This window comes from Misgurnus anguillicaudatus, chromosome 22, assembly GCF_027580225.2.
Source record: "Misgurnus anguillicaudatus chromosome 22, ASM2758022v2, whole genome shotgun sequence".
Classification (NCBI taxonomy): domain Eukaryota; kingdom Metazoa; phylum Chordata; class Actinopteri; order Cypriniformes; family Cobitidae; genus Misgurnus; species Misgurnus anguillicaudatus.
Window position 1 is genome coordinate 46254235 of NC_073358.2, and position 20234 is coordinate 46274468.

General features: G+C 37.8%; 2 protein-coding genes across 3 annotated transcripts in view; both read left to right on the forward strand.

Annotated features, from left to right (window-relative positions):
* The first annotated feature begins 1136 nt into the window (after window positions 1–1136).
* On the forward strand, window positions 1137–17320 carry ap3m2 (adaptor related protein complex 3 subunit mu 2). 2 transcript variants are annotated; one of them, XM_055198525.2, is made up of 9 exons: window positions 1137–1297; window positions 1656–1944; window positions 5717–5888; window positions 5988–6125; window positions 6824–6909; window positions 6981–7114; window positions 12743–12950; window positions 13385–13529; window positions 15760–17320. In XM_055198525.2, exons 2-9 carry the CDS (start codon window positions 1672–1674, stop codon window positions 15858–15860), a joined length of 1257 nt encoding a protein of 418 aa, XP_055054500.1. In that variant the 5' UTR covers window positions 1137–1297; window positions 1656–1671; the 3' UTR covers window positions 15861–17320. The 2 variants fall into 2 exon arrangements, with proteins under 2 accessions (XP_055054500.1, XP_055054501.1); XM_055198526.2 differs by lacking the exon at window positions 1137–1297 and adding an exon at window positions 1455–1486.
* A 939-nt stretch (window positions 17321–18259) lies between these two features.
* Window positions 18260–20234, forward strand: part of tet3 (tet methylcytosine dioxygenase 3) — a 46467-nt gene continuing 44492 nt past the window's right edge. Inside the window, exon 1 of the mRNA XM_055198519.2 lies at window positions 18260–18977. The gene's annotated coding sequence lies outside the window, so the exon portion shown is untranslated. The remainder of the gene's footprint in view (window positions 18978–20234) is intronic.

The following is a 20234-nucleotide window of genomic DNA, read 5'->3' on the forward strand; positions in this document are numbered from 1 at the left end:
CTGTTTGAATACATCTGAAAGCCCCCTTTAATGTGGATGTGTTTAAACTAGTGCTGGGCATAGATTAATCTAGATACAAAATAAAGTAATCTAGATTAATCTCAAACAAAATAAAAGTAATTTTTTTGCATAACATATGAGTTTGTGCTGTGTGTAATTATTATGTATATATATATACATAAATACACACACACACACACAAATTCATGTATGTTTTTAGAAACATTTACATGTGTGTATATATATATTTATTCATATTTGTGTATATTCTATATTATAAATAAAAACGATATATAAATAAAACATTTCTTAAATGTAATAAACTCGTTTATTATGCAAAAAAATACTTTTATTTTGTATTAGATTAATCTATGCCCAGCCCTAATTTTCCTATCCAAATCAAACTTAACTGTTTAAGCTTCTGTCAATTTTTTTATATATTTTGAGTAAATGTCTTTCAAAGTCAATAATGTAGTCACATAAAAGCACCTAAACTAAATTACTATTCATACATTACTTTAAACCAGTAGCATGTTAATTTAAAAGCAACATATGTTTGGGTACACTTAAAATTTGAACGGCTCCATGTGTTTTTAAGCTCTTTTCACATTTTCAGAAGACAGCTGTCCTGTTATTTTATATCTAGTCTAAACCGTAAATTACATCTAAAAGTATGCCATCATATGTAAACAGCTGATCTCTCTAACAAAATGTAATAAACGCAAACGAATTATTGTCCATAACTGACCAAAAATGTATAATTTTTAGGTTAATGCTGTATATCCAAAGCAATATCTATTTGGAAAGACTGAATCTGAACAGTTTATTTAGCCGTATTTCTTCGTTTTTAAAGGCAACCCACCTAACGTTAGAGCCATAGATATCATATATGGTTAGAGCAACCAAGGCGTGTTCTGCTTCACGCGGCGCTGCGCAGATCGATCAGCGGGTGACATCACAGTACCGCGAGAGCACTTCAAAATCTGTGCCCTCGCGGTGCTTTGATGTGGTACACTTTACGGCCTGCGCAGCGTCACATGATGTCGAACACACCTAGGATGACGTTTCTTGGACGCTATCAAATGAACTTTGAGCACCATTGTACGTATAACTTCCGCATCGCTTACCAATCATTTCTAGTGTGGGCGGGAGCGCATTCTACGCGCGGCTTGCCATTGGACGGAGCGAATGTCAATCAAAATCCCAGTCTCAAAATAACGGAGAAGGAAGCGACGTTTCTAGTGCTGCTTTATTAAAAAATCTTGGAAAGTGGCCGACGAAATAAACGCCAGTAATTGTGAGTATTAAATACGCTCTTTAAGCTCAAGTGTTTACATCAAAAAAATAAAAACGGGATTTCGGAGCTTGTTAATCTTCACCGGAGCTTATCACGAGATAGTCCTGTGATGCGAGAGGGGAGGAGAAAATATGGATGCAAATAATCTCCTGCTGGACGTAACTTATCTTAGAACTATTCGTCCGTCAGGTAACCAGATAGGTTTGAAGAATATTAAATGAGCTCCAAGGCCTATCAGTTTACCATTGCAGGTGTATTCAGTCGTCCTCTGAACGCCAGGAGGATCAAAGCAGATCCAGAATTGATCAGTTCTATTGCAGAAATATTGCAAGATTTTTTATTTTGTCTTCTATTTCAGTCCGCAAGCTGCCAAGATGATCCACAGTCTTTTCCTGGTTAACGCATCTGGTGATATCTTCTTGGAGAAGCACTGGAAGTCTGTGGTCAGCCGGTCCGTGTGCGACTACTTTTTCGAGGCTCTCGAACGCGTCACGGAACCGGAGAACGTGCCTCCGGTGATCCCTACCCCGCATCATTACCTCATCAACGTGCTCCGCCATCGCATCTACTTCGTAGCTGTCATACAGAGCGAGGTGCCACCTCTGTTTGTTATCGAGTTTCTGCATCGTGTGGTGGACACATTTCAGGTTTGAGTACTTCTTATCAGTCCTTGATAATGTCATCTTGACTGAGAAAAGTTAAATCCAGTTTAAGCTGACTGGATAAACGTAGCTGGTGTTCTAGTAGTTTTACGTGAAGGGTCAGCTGGCCTTTCAGCCTGAGCTGCTAAAACTGTGGTAAAAAAAGTTTCTTCGTAAGACGGCACATGATGCACTGTATTTAATTAAAGGGGGCATTGTGTAACTTTTAGAAGGATCTCTTGAAATAAATGCAATATAATCTACATAACTATATTATCAGTGGTGTATAAAAACCTTACATAATGAACTGTATTGTTTTTATTACTTTAGAATGAGCCGGTACATGGTGGTCGCTGTCATGTTTCTTCAGTAGCCCTAAACGCACAAACTGCTCAATATAGCGCGTTTCGTCCCTATGTTGTCTAATGCTGAGTTTACACCAAACGCGTTTTGGGCGTCAAAATCGCGGAAAAAGCAAGCAATTGACGCGTGTCTGGGGCAAACTCCGCTTCTTGTGGGAGGGACAACTGCTGTGCGAGTGTCTGTTTGCAAGATGACTGATGTTGATTGTGCATTTATCAAGAGAGTTACCAGTTTGTATTGGGTAACCTTACTATAGGGGGAAAATAAACGGCGCGGGTCAATAAACGTCACGTGACTCAAAAGTGAAGTGTGTATTACAACTTACCAGGTTGCCCAAAGTCCTTACTGACACTCTTCAAAGCGAGGTCCTTTTTATTCCTGTATCCTATAGAAATAAGAACTTGTGTCATATAGCTCCGAGTGACTGCTTGAATGAGTGACTCCGGGCGGGGCTGCCACCACAGCAGCAGGCAGGCTCCTGATTGGTTAACAATTCCGCCAAAGTTCACATTTTTCAACTCGGGTGTCAGCTGCAAATTCGAGTGAACCGCAAAATGCACAAAAGCACCATTCGCGGGTACCGCGCACAACGCTCAATTCGTGCCTTTCGCGCAAGCTTCACGCGCGAATGAGGCGGAAACGCGTCTTTCGCTCCACGCTGAACAACCTCTTCCGCGCCGCGGGACCTCCTGACGCGTGTGAACGCGTCTGCACATTGACTTAACATTGAAATCACTCACGCTTCACGCCTCTACCGCGGTTGGTGTAAACGTACCATTACCCCCCCATTCAGACAGCCAGCGACCAGCAGTAGCAGAGCGACGCAATCTCATTCATTTCAATGGAAACCAGGCGACTTCCGGCGACATGAGCGAAAGTGACCGTTGGCGACCGTATGGGCGTGTCCAGCGACGCGAGAAAGTTAAGAAAAGTTTAACTTTATGCAAATGTAGAGCAAATTTCGGGAGCGACTACCACTGAGAACGAAGCAGTGGAGTTCACGTCATCCTTCTCTCGTCAGTTACTGGCGTAGATGGTACTCATTGGTTTATGACAAGCAAATTTAGAAACGCCTCATTGAAAGAGACGGGGGACACACAGTGATGACATCGCTGATTGTCTGAATGCGGCGTTATGCTGCGTTTACGCCCATACGGTTGCCAACTGTCACTTTCGCTCATGCCGCCGGAAGTCGCTGGCTGTCTGAATGGGGCATTTGAATGCATGCGCACATCTAGAGCAAAGTAGACGCGCCAGATGGCTGATGTTGATTGTGCATGAGAGAATTACCGTTTTTTTATTTGGTCACCTTACTATAGGGGGAAAATAAACAGCGCGGGTCGATATACGTCACGTGACTCAAAAGTAAAATGTGTTTACAACTTACCAGATTGCCCAATGTCCTCACTGACACTTTTCCAAGCGAGGTCCTTTTTATTCCTGTCTCTATAGAAATAAGAACTTGTGTCGTTTAGCTCCGGCTGACTGCTTACAATATCAAGCGTTCCTTCATGTTGAATGAGTGACTCCGGGCGGGGCTGCCACCACAGCAGCAAGCAGGCTCCTGATTGGTTAACGTGGTGCGAAAATCCGCCAAAGTTTAAATTTTTCAACTCGGATGCCAGCCGCAAATTTGCATCAAACGCAAAATGCACAAAAAGCACCATTCGCGCATACCGAGCCAAACGCTCAATTCGCGGTAGTATGAATGAGATTCAGACGTACAAAATCCGCCATGTTAATGCATCACGTGACATATGTTTGAAATTGAGTGGTGAGCTGTTGTTTGCAACTCGCAATCTCACCACTAGATGTCGCTAAAATGTACACACACCACCTTTAAAGGGATGTTCCACTTTTTTTTTAAAATATGCTCATTTTTCCAGCTCCTCTGGAGTTGGGCATTTGGTTGTTGCCGTTTTGGAGTCCATTCAGCCAGTCTCCGTGGTCTGGTGGTCCTTGATTATTATGCCAGAATAAGAGTATAGTTCCTAGCCATATCTGCCTAGAAAATTTTAATTTTCCGTCTGTCTTAGTACACGATATAACTTCAGAAGAGTCAAGTTTTAAATAGGAAAAATATAGAAACTCTTCGGTTCTTTTTTCGCGCGATGGTAATGGTCTAATCAGATTCAATGGATTGTGCTTAGCTATGCTAAAAGTGGTAGCATCAGACCTGAAGATTGGCTGAATGAATTCCAAAACGGTAAAAATCAAATGTTTAACTCTAGGGGAGCTGGAAAATGAGTGTCCCTTTAAAGTTTCTAAAAAAGACTTAAACAATATACACAGATTCATATTTTCAGTTAAAAGAAAAAATATTTGTTAACGCACGGTGCATGTCTACAAGTGCCTACAGACATTTCAACACTTTTCTATCCTTAATTTGTGAATGACCTGTAAATGACGTGAATTATTGCTGCTCTGATGGTCTGTTAAAGAAATCATTTATACTGCTTATGTGTCTGGGCTTAAGTATGGTTTGGAAGCTGCACAGAGATGCACGTGTGTGCGCAAGATGACGCGGGCCATCTTCGTCTTGCGCGTGTCCGGACCGACATTCGCTGATTGCCTCACTCCTAGACCCTGACCATAAACATCTACCTTTTTGCATAAACACAGAAAGAAGATGCAAAAGCAAAACTTTTTGAAATGTGTCCTGCTTTAGAAATGCCCACTGTTGTAGATGAAAAAAAGACAATTCGCCCACTTTGGATATTAATCCTCTGAACTGATGGCATGCTTTTTTGATAATGTAATGTTGCGTTAAAATGTGATAATGTATGAATCCTGGTTCTGTTGTTTATCTGTTGGCTGCAGTTTGCACGTTCAAATAAAATAAAATATTTGTATTGTTTTTTTATACTGGATAACGTTCAGTTAACAAGCTACTGTTAACTAAAATAAACATCCTTAGTGCAAACAATGCAGACAGCATTTACAACCAGGATGGGAGACCAGCTAAAACCTGCCAAGCAGCTTAAGTTGATTTTACATGTTTACCATATCTACCTTATTATTGATTGAGGCAGCAAGCATTCAAATTTTGGTAACAATTTTTTACATAAGGTTGTATATTTGTTAACAATACATTTATAAAATGTACATAATACATTGTGTTACCTGGGCATCGAACCCACAACCTTTTCAAAATGCAATGTAAAGATGATAGTTTCATGTTTTTATTATACAGAACCATGATATTCCCGATTAACTGAACTGATACCGTGTAAATGAATTGATACTGGACATTTGTCAGTATGTAGATATCAAATTTCATGTTGAATGCTGATATGAAAGCTGAAAGCATAATAATGTTAATAACATTATGCAATGCATAACTGGTCATTCATAATCAAAGCGTGTCCTATTTCAACCTCTCAAAGCAATCAATAAATTTTTTGGTTTGTTTCAGGACTATTTTGGGGTTTGCACAGAGGCAGCAATCAAAGACAATGTTGTTGTGGTCTATGAGTTGTTGGAGGAGATGTTGGACAACGGCTTTCCTCTGGCCACTGAATCGAACATTTTGAAAGAACTCATCAAACCTCCTACCATCCTGCGTACAGTGGTGAACACAATCACAGGTACTCTTTCTTTAATCTGACATTTCTATTAGTTTGTGGGTCTCTATTATGTTAATGCGAATGTAATCAGTTCTCATTTCCCATGTTTTTTGTGCACAGGAAGTACTAATGTTGGTGAGCAGCTTCCTACAGGACAGCTGTCAGTGGTACCATGGCGGCGGACAGGTGTCAAATATACCAACAACGAAGCTTATTTTGACGTGGTTGAAGAGATCGATGCTATCATTGACAAATCAGGTATTGCATTATTTTAAAGAGCACCTATTGTCCGATTCACGTTCTTAAATTTCCTTTGCTGTGTATTGGTACATGTTAACAATATGCAAAAGGTACAAACCCCAAAGTAAACGATGACGCGAGTTATCATCTCCAACGTAAATCTCTTTTTTTGGACTACAACAAACACATGGATTATAGGCATGGACTCAGCCTGTAAGTTAACTCCTGTTAGCATTGCGTTGTGCCCGAATCTTTTAAACATGGTAAGGAGCGTCACATATTTCTGGCGATGTCAGAGGTATTCAGGCCAATCACAACATACAGATTAGCTGGCCAATCAGGGACACAGAGCTTTTCAAATGGATGAGTTTTGTACATGAATCGGTGCATTTCAGGAAGAGAAGGAAATCTGGAGCTACAAAAATATACGTGAACAAATACCAAATACACAAAATAACGTTGTTTTTTTAGCAATGAAATAGATGCACTTTGGTGTTCAGTAAAAATAAACTTGTGTAAAGCATTGCATTAGCAACGGAAAAGATCATGCGTTCGAACTCAGAGAACACAACACAAACTGATAAAAATTGTATAGCATGTAGTTGTAATGCACTGTAAAGGCTGAAGTATGATCATGTTTTTACGCATACGCGAGGGTCTTTGGATAAAAGCATTTACCAAATGCATTAATCTTCTAATAATATTTTTCCCCTAAGGTTCGACTATCACAGCTGAGATACAGGGTGTAATAGATGCCTGTGTAAAGCTTACAGGAATGCCCGATCTCACCTTGTCATTTATGGTAAGTACATTTTAGTTGCACCAGGTATTGTACAGTACTTTATTTTTATTTCTCTTTCTGTTCTTCTTTAGAATCCTCGACTGCTCGATGATGTGAGCTTTCATCCTTGCGTGCGGTTTAAACGTTGGGAGGCCGAGAGAATTCTCTCCTTCATTCCCCCCGATGGAAACTTCCGCCTTCTCTCCTACCACGTCAGCTCTCAGAAGTGAGACCCGTTCCTCTGTTTAAGCCTTAAGTCAAAAGTCACGTTAACAAAAAACAAGTTAGCTATGTTAGCAATTATAATGTTACCTAGCTTGTTTGGTAGCTTTTTTAAAGAGATAGTTTGGCCAAAAATGAAAATTACCCCATGATTTACTCACGCTCAAGCCATTGATTTACATGATAATCATTTTTCAAACGGACACAGTCAGAGTTATAATAGAAAATGTTTTGGCTGTTCCAAGCTTTAGAATGGTAGTAAATGGTGCTTCTGATTTGAAGCCCAAAAAGTCCTTTACAAAAGGAATAATAAAGGCCTTCTGAGGGCAATCGATGTGATGTAAAAATCTAAATATGTAAAACTTTAAAAACTAAAATTACTAAACTAAAACTAGCTGACATGCATTCACGAGAACGTGCGTTTCAAGTGTAGGACATAGCGTACACAAAATCTAGATCGAAGACAAGGATTTTGATAATAGACAAGATGCTCTTGATTTTTTTTACCAGTCCTATCTGTTTAAATCGGAGTTCGTCACTACGCCACCACATGTTGTACGCTACGTCATACGCTGGAAATGCATTATCTTTTAAATGCATGTTGGTCATTACTTGGACGCTAATTATTTTAGTTTGTGTATATAAAGAGTTTGGTTCCAAAACGCAATAAATCCATTTTGGCTAATTTCGGTAAAACGTGTTTTCTATACCAATAAAGTGACAAGATGAAAACCACTATTTTCTGTTACAAACTTTCACATAGCATCTTAAGGTTATAAAAACATAAAAAATTCTAATCCGTAATTTGATTTTCAAAGATTTATTATAAAAACTGATTATTTTTTTCCACAGAATGCAATGAATTCATTACTAGTTTTTGCTTGTCATATGCAATAAATCTATTGAATCAATATATAAATGTGCATTGATCTTTGCCATTTTATATTCATTTAGTTGACTACTGGTACACTGATTAAAAAAAACATTAATAGCATTAATTAAAACACTAACTTTGTCATATTAAGAACACTGTCATTGCTGGCGTCATCCTTGCTGAACTTTTTCGACACCGTTCAGCTGTAAAATATTTTGGTCCTGCTCGATTTTTGTTGACTTTGAGTAAAATAATGGAAAGTTTTTTATGAGATCCCCTGTGGTCGATGTGTTAGCATGACAGAAGCTTGATGCTGTCGGGAGAACAAGCAACAGCCGGCATTTTTCCGTCTCCCGAGTGCCTCTCGTGTTAATTATTAGATTTTGATGGTTTACGTTTCTTTCCTGTCACAGAATACCACCACAGGTTTATCAATGTCATCAAAATATTTTGTTTGTTTGTTGATCACGAAGTACAAAGTAGATGAGGAAAACTAGGATTCTGTGTGTATTCAACGTGCCACCGTTGTTGTTTGCAATGCGTGGAATGGTGCGCTGTGATTTGTTGAGGGAATTTATTGCATTCTGCAAAAAGGAGGTCTGGCATTTATCGCGTTTTGGGAAAAAAGGGGGAAAGTATGACAGAATAACACGGCGGATATTGGATTTTGCGGAAAATTAAGAATTAACTTTTTTAATACTGACCTGATACAAAACTGATTTTGGCGGTAACTATTTTTTTTTTAAATGGCATTTATCGCATTTAAACTCTTCATATATACATTTTCCTACAAAATCGCATTGACTGCCCTCAGAAGGTCTTTAATGACCCACTGGAGCCATATGGATTACATCTGTAAAGGATGGATGGAGTTTTTTGGGCTTCAAATCAGAAGCACCATTTACTATCATTATAAAGCTTGGAACAGCCAGGAAATTTTCTTATATAACACTTCTTGTATTTGTCTAAAAAAGATAATCATATACATTGAGGATGTCTTGTGGGTAAACCATGGGGTAATTTTCCTTTTTGGCTCAACTATCCCTTTAATACCGTAGCTTGTTGGAAAGTAACTAACAGAAAGATAAACCCATGTGTGAACTGATATTAACCCTTGTGCATTGTTCAAATTTACTACCCTTTCGTGTTGTTAGTGGATGAAAACATCCACTAAATTCAACGGCTATAAAAATGTATCAGATGAATATTTTTTCAAAATTTTTTTACATAAATCTGTTAATCAACCTCAGTACTGATCAAAACTACCAAATCTTCACAAAAATTCCATGATTTTAACCCTTTAATTGCCAAGTTTATAAGGTGTGTCACTGATTTGGGGAAAAAACACACACAAAATGACAGATTTTCAATATAAAAAGTGATTGTAAACTGGATTTTTTTAAACCTTTTTCACAGTCTTGGGCATGCCAAAGATTGGTAAAAACATTGGCTTTAAAGCATTTTTAGTTTTTGTGTAGCATCAGTTTTAATTTTTTTCTCCCTCATTTATTGTTAGTGGCTGTTTTTTCCCCATTGACTTCCATTATAACCACATTTTTTGATTGCAGAGCTATGACACCTTTTTATCATGCATTTTTGAATGTTGGTGTTTTTTCCTTTTGCTAAGAGGTCAAATTAGTCATTTTTACTGTTGATCGCCGTGTGGCCCTATTAACCCTTTAGTAGCCCTGTGCAAAAACAAAGCTTAATTTCTGGCTTGTACATTGTGTTTTATGGAGTATAACTCATATTTGTGTGTGTGTGTGTGTGTGTGTGTGTGCGTGTGCGTGTGTGTGTGCGTGTGTGTGTGTGTGTGTGCGTGTGTGTGTGTTTGTGTACCTGGTAATTATCACGTTGTGGGGACCAATTGTAAAATATAGGAATGCCAGTGTTTTTGTGACCTTGTGGGGACATTTTGATGTCCCCATGAGGAAACAAGCTTATAAATCAAACAAAATGATGTTTCTTGAAAATGTGAAGTAGTAGAAGGGTTTCTGTGATGGTTGGGGTTAGGAATGGGGTAGGTTAGGGGAATAGAATATACAGTTTGTATGGTATAAAATGCATGTGTGAGAAAGATTTTTTGTAAAAATTTATGAACATCATTTACTATGAACACAAAAACAACTTCAAATAAATTGAACAATGAAGCAAGAGTAGAGGATGGATGGAGAACTAAACAATCAAACTAACTTTTAGTGTGTATGTGTGCAGGTGTGTGTGTTCAGTATTTCCAGCAGGACTTGCAGCATATCACTTGGTGCTCTCTGAAAGTGTGTCCACCACAACAGATGCAAGTGCTGACATGTTTGTTCTTTGCACCAATTGCATGTTCCCCTCTTCACTCCTGAGCTACTGGTGCCTGCTGGTGTCTGTGGATTTGTGTCTGGAGAGACAGCTGCAGGAGACTGAATCTCTCTCACCAGTGCAGCAACTGGTGTGAGAGGGTGATGCTCCCTCCTCAATATTGCTGCAGAGATTTTCCCAGGTCTTCTAGGAAAGCCTTCTCCTAAACAGCTTTTCACCTCCCTCGTGCATGAGTTGCTGTCCCTCCAGACAAACTTGCAGAGAGCACCAAGTGATATGCTGCAAGTCCTGTTGGAATGACTAAACACTTATGTGTTCATAATAATGATGTTCATAAATCTAATGTCTAATGCAGAGAAGATTTTTACAGAATATCTTTTTTTCATGCGCGCGCACACACACACACACACACACACACACACACACACACACACACACACACACACACACACACACACACACACACACACACACACACACACACACAATAATAATATTCTTTTATTATGGAGTTGTACTCCATATAACTCAATGTACAAGTCAGAAATTAAGCTTTGTTTTTGCACAGGGCTACTAAAGGGTTAATAGTGCCACACGGTGATAAACCGCAAAAATTACAAATTTGACCCCTCAGCAAAAGGAAAAAACACCAACATTCAAAAATGCATAACAAAAAGGCGTCACAGCTCCCCAATCAAAAAATGTGGCTACATTGGAAGTCAATGGGGCAAAAACAGCCACTAACAATAAATGAGGGAGAAAAAAATTAAAACTGATGCTACACAAAAACTAAAAATGTTTCAAAGCCAATGTTTTTACCAATCTTTGGCATGCCCAAGACCGCGAAAAAGGCAAACAAAAATCCAGTTCACAATCACCCCCCACATTGAAAATCAGTCATTCTGTGTGTGCCTCTTCCCCAAATCAGTGACACACCCCACAAACTTGGCAATCAAAGGGTCAAAATCATGGAATTTTTGTGAAGATTTGGTAGTTTTGATCAGTACTGAGGTTGATTAACAGATTTATGAAAAAACATTTGGAAAAAATATTCATCTGATAAATTTTTACAGCCGTTGAATTTAGTGGATGTTTTCATCCACTAACAACACGAAAGGGTAGTAAATTTGCCCACGGTATATCGTTGAGTTTTGAAAAAATTTCAAAGCATTTTCTTAAAATATATGTAAATATAAGATTTGTCACCAAAAATCATTCAATTTGATAAAACAGAGAAAAAGTTGTGGCCAAATTAAGAGTAAAAAAAACCCTCTAGTGGATGAAAACATCCCCAACAACACATAAGGGTTAAGCTAATATTGTAGATATACCCTTGTGTTGGGTTTTGCTAAATATGATGTTAAAGCAACACTAAAGACTAATTGCTCTTTGCTCCCCCTACGGGTTAAAAGCTTAATTGTTCATTACCACTGTCGTAAATACTGCAGCATAGCTGGCTCTGATTGGATTGTAGGTCTGCCGTAAAACAAGTTTTTGTAGTTTTCACTCGAACTACAGGACCACTACCCAACGGTTGGAAACTTCTTTAGTGCGGTTTTGGCCGATAGAGGGCTGCAAAGCGAATGTGAAAGTGCCGTTCACCCTGTTTTGAGTGGATGAACCACTGAATCTTTTTTGGAAACGATATTTTAAGGTAAAAAAAACTCTTTGGTGTTGCTTTAAGTGGCAGATCCAATGGACTTGCTGCAGTTGAATATCTAAGGGGCTGTTTACACCTAGTATTTAATCCGTTTTCGTCGATTGGATCACAAGTGGACGACGCTAAAGACGGGTGTAAACGTAAAACCTTTTGAGCTGAGCACTTTCCTCTTTCATTAGTTTCATTTTGCAAGAGTGTGAAAGTTGCACGAGCTTATTTTATCAATTGCGCTGAAAAATCAGAGAAAGCTCTTACATATACACATACAAAACTTTGTGCAGCATATTTACTAACAACACAAGCAGCAGACTCCGACATAATATTAGCGTAATTTCTCCTGCTCGCGTTTAAACGACAGCAGAGGGACTCGCCCACAGTCTCCACAGACATTCCCCTAAAAAGTTATCAGGACAGAAGCGTTCGAAAGTGGACAAAGGAGACGAATTTAAATACCAGGTGTACACGTGAATGTGTCTCTCTCGTCCACTTGTGATCCGATCCAAATTTGAAATTAACTTTATGCACCATGGACATTTTTACTATTACATTTATTCTGTTGTTACTAAAGTTGTAACCGTGCACAAAAAAGTAACGGTTACACAAAGTTAAGTACCTCAATTTTTTAAGTCACAATTCTGTTGACTTGTCATTTATTATAAACATTGCATAAACATCAATAGTTAACGGTTTACATATATAAACAGATTTTTAAATAAAACTGCTTGTTTTTGTTTCTGCAAAGTGCTGTGCTGATCGTTCATTTGTGCTTTTTACTTTATGCTACATTGTAGCTTGGTGGCCATCCCCGTGTATGTGAAGCATAACATCAGCTTTAGAGAGGGCAGTTCTCAGGGACGTTTCGAACTCACACTCGGCCCGAAGCAGACGATGGGTAAAGCTGTTGAATCTGTGCTGGTGAGCAGTCAGCTGCCTCGCGGTGTCCTTAACGCCAACCTCAACCCCTCACAGGGCACGTACACTTTCGATCCTGTCACCAAGGTACATTTATACTTTTCGTTGTTCGTTTATTATTGTGCTGTTTATTTTGTTAACGGTGCAGTGTTGTTTTTATTTGTACCCTGTTTATGTTTGGTGCCTCATGTTTAGTCAATCTTTAATGTTTGCATTTTACTTCTTGTATGTAAAGCTAACTGCTTTACATTCATTGACTGATCAGCTGTTGTTACAATGAAATAAGCAGCTTTGTAAAAAATATGTTACATAGAGGAACATTTCAACAGCAGGTCTTCATACTTCATCAGATGCATGCAGTTTTATCTCTTTCGGTTTGCAAAACATGTAACACAAAAAATGCAATGCTATGTTTAATTTATTTATGCCTTCTGCATGCATGAAACTTTATTTTTTTCATTAACATTTTATTACAGCAGCTGAGTATTTAAGTCACAATAATGAATTGTTGATGCGTGCAGCTTTTGTCGTGGGACGTGGGTAAGATAAACCCTCAGAAACTGCCTAGTCTAAAGGGTTCGGTGAGCCTCCAGACAGGAGCGTCCAAACCGGATGAAAACCCTACGATCAACATCCAGTTCAAGATTCAGCAGTTGGCCATCTCAGGTACCGGAGATCTTTGAGCTCTCACACATCACACCAAACCCGATCACAGATATCAAAAATCTTTCATTTTGTCCATGCATGCAATCTAATCATAAAGCCTGTGGAAAAAGTTACCATGGTATTAAAGGTAGACAATCCTTTTTGCAAAAAGTACAGATGTGCATTAAAGGGGACATTTCACAAGACTTTTTTGAAATGTCAAATTAATCTTAGGTGTCTCCAGAGTACACATGTGAAGTTATAGCTCAAAATGTCATATAGATAATTTATTATAGCATGTTAAAATTGCCACTTTGTAGGTGTGAGCAAATATGTGCTGTTTTTGTGTCCTTTAAAATGCAAATGAGCTGATGTCTGCACTAAATGACAGTGCCGTGGTTGGATAGTGCAGATTAATGGGCGGTATTATCCCCTTGTGACATCACAAGGGGAGCCACATTTCAATTACCTATTTTTTCATATCCTTGCGGAGAATGGTTTGCCAAAACTAAGTTACTGGGTTGATCTTTTACACATTTTCTAGGTTGATAAAAGCACTGGGGACCTAATTATAGCACTTAAACATGGGGGGGAAATCTGATTTTCATGATATGTCCCCTTTAAAGAGTAACTAAACCCTAAACCAACTTTTTGAGTTAATGATCTGTAAGAATGATGCTTTATTAGTGCTGTTCATTGATTTTAGTAACTTTTTTGACATTTGGATATGAAGTGTTTCAATACTGTAATACATAGTGTTAAAACGTCTGAGTGCTGCCCTCTTCAAGTTAAACGATGGCTACTGCAGTTGAATTTTCCTATTGGATGTTGGGTCCAAAAAATGACTCGTGATGTAAGCAGGTTCAAGCTCACCACGCCCTTGTTACGATCTCACCACACATTTGGTACTAGCTTAGTTCGTCCCCTCTATCTCTGTTGGGATCTGCCCACTTTTCTTGCATTTTTCAAATATTGCCAGTGGGCGGAGTCAGGCTCTGACAAGGGGTTTAGTTGCGCTTTAAGGAAAACATGTTTATTTTATTAGATTAGATTAAAGGATTATTCCACTTTCATAAACAATCCTGATAACTTACTCACCCCCATGTCATCCAAGATGTTTGTCTTTCTTTTTTCAGTAGAAAATAAATTTTAGGATTTTTCTCCATATAGTGGACATCAACGGTCTATAGTTTCAATGCAGTTTAAAATTGCAGATATAATGCAGCCTCAAAGGGCTCCAAACGATCCCACACAAGCCATAAGGGTATATCTCGATCATCATTTTTGCCCAAAAAAAGTAGTACTTTTAAACCACAACTTCCAGTCTTGCACTAGCCGTATGATGCGCCAGCGCGACCCTATGTACCGCACAATCACATGGAACGGTCACACATATGTGAAATGCACACTTACGGACCATTTATAACAAAAAACTGACACAAAGACATTAATTAGTATCAATTCACTTTCTCCACACTTGTAAACACAGGGGCGGTAGTCATGCGTGACCTTTCGACGTAATTTTGTAATACGCAAGGTCGCACTGGTGCATCACAAGGCTAGTGCAAGACAGGACGTCGCGGCTAAAAAGTATTATTCTTTGCGAAAACTATGATTGCCCTGATAGACAAGACCCCTACGCATCGGTTGGGATCGTTTAGAGCCCTTTGAAGCTGCATTGAAACCGTAAACCATTGAGGTCCGCTGTATGGAGAAAAATCCTGGAATGTTTCCTCAAAAAAATTAATTTCTTTTTGACTAAAAACAAAGAAAGACATAAACCTCTTTGATGTCAGAGTTTATTTTATGAAAGTGGAATATTCCTTTAATGTCCTAAGTCAATGTGCCACAGTGGTATAAAAATGTAATGCATTCAAAAATCAAATTAGTTAAAATATCAAATTCATATGAAAGCTTTTGTTTCAGGAAAATATGCATGAATAAAAACATGTGAACACAGAAATGTTCTTTAGTTGTTATTCTTTAAATTGTTTCTTTAATCTCCCACATGGAATATTTTATTGGTTGTGGTTTGAAATAGTAATACGATTCTCCATGTGAGCATTTATATCACTAGCATAATGTGAGCACAAGAGGGAGCTGTTTTCTATGTGATACAGATGGCTCAACAGCTGTGTCTCAAAATAACAATGAAAGCTCACAGTTCAGTGCTTTCTTATAGATGCAATGGAGCTGAATTCAGTATAATTAAGCAATTGACACATTTGTTTTCTTCTTTCTCACCCAACAGGTCTAAAGGTAAATAGGTTGGACATGTATGGCGAGAAGTACAAACCTTTCAAAGGCATCAAATACATGACCAAAGCTGGCAAATTCCAGGTCCGGACCTAAACCACCTCTTTCTGCATTCATTCCGTTCATAATAAATCTGGGTTACAGCAAAGATAGATGGTAGATGCATACATTTCAGGAATTATTTTGCTATTGTTGGAAGGAATGAGTCTACAGGCAGTGTTGTTATTATTAACACTATCAAATCCACCCAGGTTGAAGCGATGGCATTTACATTTCAGACAAAACTATTACAGTTAACCATCCAACTTTAACATTTTGTGTCCAAGCCATTTGCAGCCTCTTTAGATTGGTGTTGTTTGAGATGGACAACATCTTTCAATTCTTTTTCAATATTTTACTATGTTCTTGCCTCAACTTGGATGAATTAATACATACCTATCTTTTTTCAATGCATGTACTTTTAATCTTTGTGCAGCGCTTCTTGAATGTGTTGGCATTTAGCCTAGCCCCATTCATTCTTATGGCTCCAAACAAAAGTTTTATTTTGTGCCACCATACTTACTCGTGTAACTACTCATGTAACAGTCTTTAAATAGGGAAAATATGGAAGTGTTTGGTGGCTTCTAAATTCCTCCCTGTTTGGATCCTAAGGAATGAATGGGGCTGGTCTAAATGCTGACACATTTACAACGCGCTGTGGGAAGATTAAAAGTGCATGCATTGAAAAAGATAGGTATGTATTAATTTGTCTACGTTGAGGTAAGATATTGAAAAACTGTGGTGTTTTCCTTTAATTGTCCATCATCTAAAGGCCCTGAAATGGCAGCTCTCATGCCTTTTTCCTTTTTATTGTCAGTTTTTACCTCTGTTCCTTTCTTTTTTTATTGTCTTTCCATTCTCAATGTTCTTAGTCTTAATGAGATTCACTGTTCTGCTGTGTATTGATCTCTATTCTCCTCCACTGCAAATTGATGCTATGGGTGACTAATTTCTGCATTGCAGAACAATAATCTAATACTCCTATTGCAGACCGATTCTGTTCTCCATCCTTAAAGATCACGTGCAGCGTAACAGTTATTGTTTAACATTAAACATTTTATTTATTTGCTGACTTAAGTTCTTTTGCAGTATCAGTCTCGAGTCTTTGCATCAGGACCATCTAGACTCTTGATTGAATGTTGACGTATATAAGTGTTTTATTACGATTTTTTGCAAAACTGACCATTACCAACATATTTAAAGTATAACTGAATCCAAATGATGCTTGAATCCCCAGTGTTCATTGTTTCACCCAAAATGCAAGATTATAATTGTGAAATGAAAACTGCAGATTGAATGACACATGCCGTCCTGTCATTCAAAAGTGCAAAACTACTTTAAGGATGAAAATCGTGTTTTACAGTTAGTTTATTTACAGATGCTGACAGATGCAACTTCTAGTGAGCAAGATGTGAATTTTATCTTCTGTTAATGTTTTGTGTGTGTTTTTCTCTGTAGTGTTTTCCAGGAAAAACTGTTTACAGTGCTATGAAATAATAAATCAAAAATAGCTTAAAGTTTGCCGTCTTGAATCTCTTAAACAGAATTACAGTGAATGGAAAGACTATTTCCCTTACCAAAAATAACCATGGTTTTACTACAGTTAACCCTTATGTGTTGTTGGGGCCATTTTTTTTTTTCTTAATTTGGCCACAACTTTCTCTGTGTTTCAGCAAATGGAATGAATTTTGGTGACAAACCTTATATTTACACATATTTTAAGAAAATGCTTTGAAATTGTTCAAAAACTCAACAATATACCGTGGGCAAATTTACTACCCTTTCGTGTTGTTCGTGGCCAAAAATGGCCACTAAATTAAACTGCTGTAAAAATATATCAGATTATTTTTTTTCCACATTTTTTTGCATAAATCTGTTAATCAACCTCAGTACCGCTCAAAACTACCAAATGTTTACAAAAATTTCATGGTTTTAACTCTTTAATTGCCAAGTTTAAGTAATTGGTGTCACTGATTTGGGGAAAAAAACACAAAATGACCAATTTTCTATATAAAACGTGATTGTGGACTGGATTTTCTTTTATCTTTTTCACAGTCTTGGACATGCCAAAGATTAGTAAAAACATTGGCTTTGATGCATTTTTAGTTTTTGTGCAGCATCAGATTTTATATTTTAGCTCATTTATTGTTTGTGCCCATTTTGGCCCCATTGACTTCCATTACAACAATGTTTTTTGAATGCAGAGCCATGACACCTTATCATGCATTTTTGATTCGTTGTGGTTTTTCCTTTTTCAAAGAGGTAAAATTAGTCATTGTTACTGTTGATCACCATGGCAACATTAACCCTTTAGTAGGCCTGTTCTCAAATTCTGGCTCTTGTGCGTGCGACAAATCAGGTACATCACTTCTGAACTTGGCAATAAAAGAGTTAAAATCATGAAATTTTTCTAAATATTCGGTAGTTTTGATCAGTACTGAGGTTGATTAACAGAGTTATGGGAAAAAATTAATCTGATACATTTTTACAGATGTTTAATTTATTGGCCAAGGGTAGTGAATTTGGAGGTTTAAAAATCATTGTTTACTACACTTTTACCACAATAAAAACATGGTTAATTTTCGTAAGGGTTGTTTTAATATATTCTATGATTAATACTGAGATATAGAGATTATTGTATGATTTGGATGTGTATGCAAAACCGTGTACCAAATGCACGAGTTTTAGGAAAGTATGACAACATGTAGCTATTATAAAGAGTCATCATCACCCCGTGTTAAAGTCCCTCCACGATGTCGATGACGTCAGTAAAGTTTAACCCCCTCAGTCCACGGAACTGTGAACTCCACTCCAGAGCTTACTTCAGCCTTTTAAACAAGGCTCGCGGCGCTCCTTCCTCCTCCTCATCGTCCTTTTAACTCTCAAACTTCCACACAGTGTATAGACGAGACATTAGGAAAGTTATGCTGTCTGTCTCTTAATGAAAGTACAACTTTTCGCATGAATTTCGCCATGTCACGTCTTGGCTCGTTCATAAACGTTAAATCCACGCGACCAATCAGGTTTTCTTTTTTTTAATCCTTATTCCAATTCATTTTTAGCATATATCATGACGTTTTAGTGAAGTAAGCATGTACTTTTCCCTCATTTTTAATGACTTAAAATTGTCATCTAAATTGGATTTGAAAAGACAGAGGACGTCTACATCGTTTGGTAAGTATTACTTCCTACACTTTTCTCGTCACACTTTTCATAAAATATGTTATGTGTGTGTCCTTTAAAATAATGAATAGCCAACAAGTTTTACTAGGATTAAAGATGTGTATTCTCTCTCAAGGGAAAGCCGTGTACGTTTTTGCATGCTAATGATGCCATTAGCGCAATACACATCCTTTAACTGATAACTTCTTTTTCTAGAAAACGATATGATAAGCGACAACTATCTATGCACGAGCTCATGAAAACCCGCGAATTGTGTCATTACACTGTACACATGTACGTTTTACAAATGTATGTTTTTAAACTCTTTAATGTGTTATTTTCTAACAAATAAAGCACGCAGTGCTTGTCGTAACGCGCCCCGGGGTGTTGTTGACTTTATGCATAGGGGGCCTTGCTGATGTGTCGCTTCTCTCACCTCTCTAAAAGGAAAACTGTCACTTGTTTGTCAGCATAAATCGGAAAAGCTAATACGATTGTGTATGTGTCTCAGTTTATTCAATCGGTGAGGGTTTTTACACCTCTCCTCAACTCTTTCTTCTTTGCCGCCAGTTAAAGCGCCCGGCTGAATGAGGAGCCACGTGCTCAGAGCGCGTGTACCACTCTTGACTAAGTTTTGATATCAGGTCCAACGCCTTTAAAGCCATTTAACTATTTGATGTGCGATTTAAAACCAAGGAATGAAAACTGTTTCATTCATCCTCTTGAGAATTTCACCGCAAAGCAAAAGCGCGTAATTGTATTAACCCTAAAATAGCCTAGTTGAATACTGTGTAACATAAAACCAATCAGCTACTTCCCACATGAAAAATACTATAGTATACAGTTTACTACAGTAAATTGTAGTAGCCTAAAATTTCCAGATACTAATGTTTTTAAACCTTGCCATAGTAATTATTAAAGTATAATGGTGTTTACCACAGTTTTTACTACAGTATACATTAACAGAGTGTTGTTGTTGTTATTACTACTATAGTAAATACTAATGTATATTACAGTGTTAGAACGTCATTATGTAGGCTACTATACTGCAAACGTTGTCTATCAGTCCGGTTTGGTAGATAAGCTACTCTAAAAATATGCCATTTTATTAAAAGTCAAACTCGACTTAGCGGAAGAAGAGTGGGCTGGCTTCCCGTTTTTTTTTCAGTAGTATCATGGTATTAATCTACCGTATTAATCTCACAACAATCTATCGCAATAAATCTATCAAAACATGACACGCGACGCAGTTTGCTCATAACAGTTGTT

Bases quoted from the DNA above. Each gene is read 5' to 3' on its own strand.
- ap3m2 (XM_055198525.2), top strand. From the start codon at position 1,672: ATGATCCACAGTCTTTTCCTGGTTAACGCATCTGGTGATATCTTCTTG. The intron at 6,910-6,980 runs GTAAGTACATTT...GTTCTTCTTTAG, and splicing joins ATCTCACCTTGTCATTTATG to AATCCTCGACTGCTCGATGA. The intron at 7,115-12,742 runs GTGAGACCCGTT...GCTACATTGTAG, and splicing joins TACCACGTCAGCTCTCAGAA to CTTGGTGGCCATCCCCGTGT.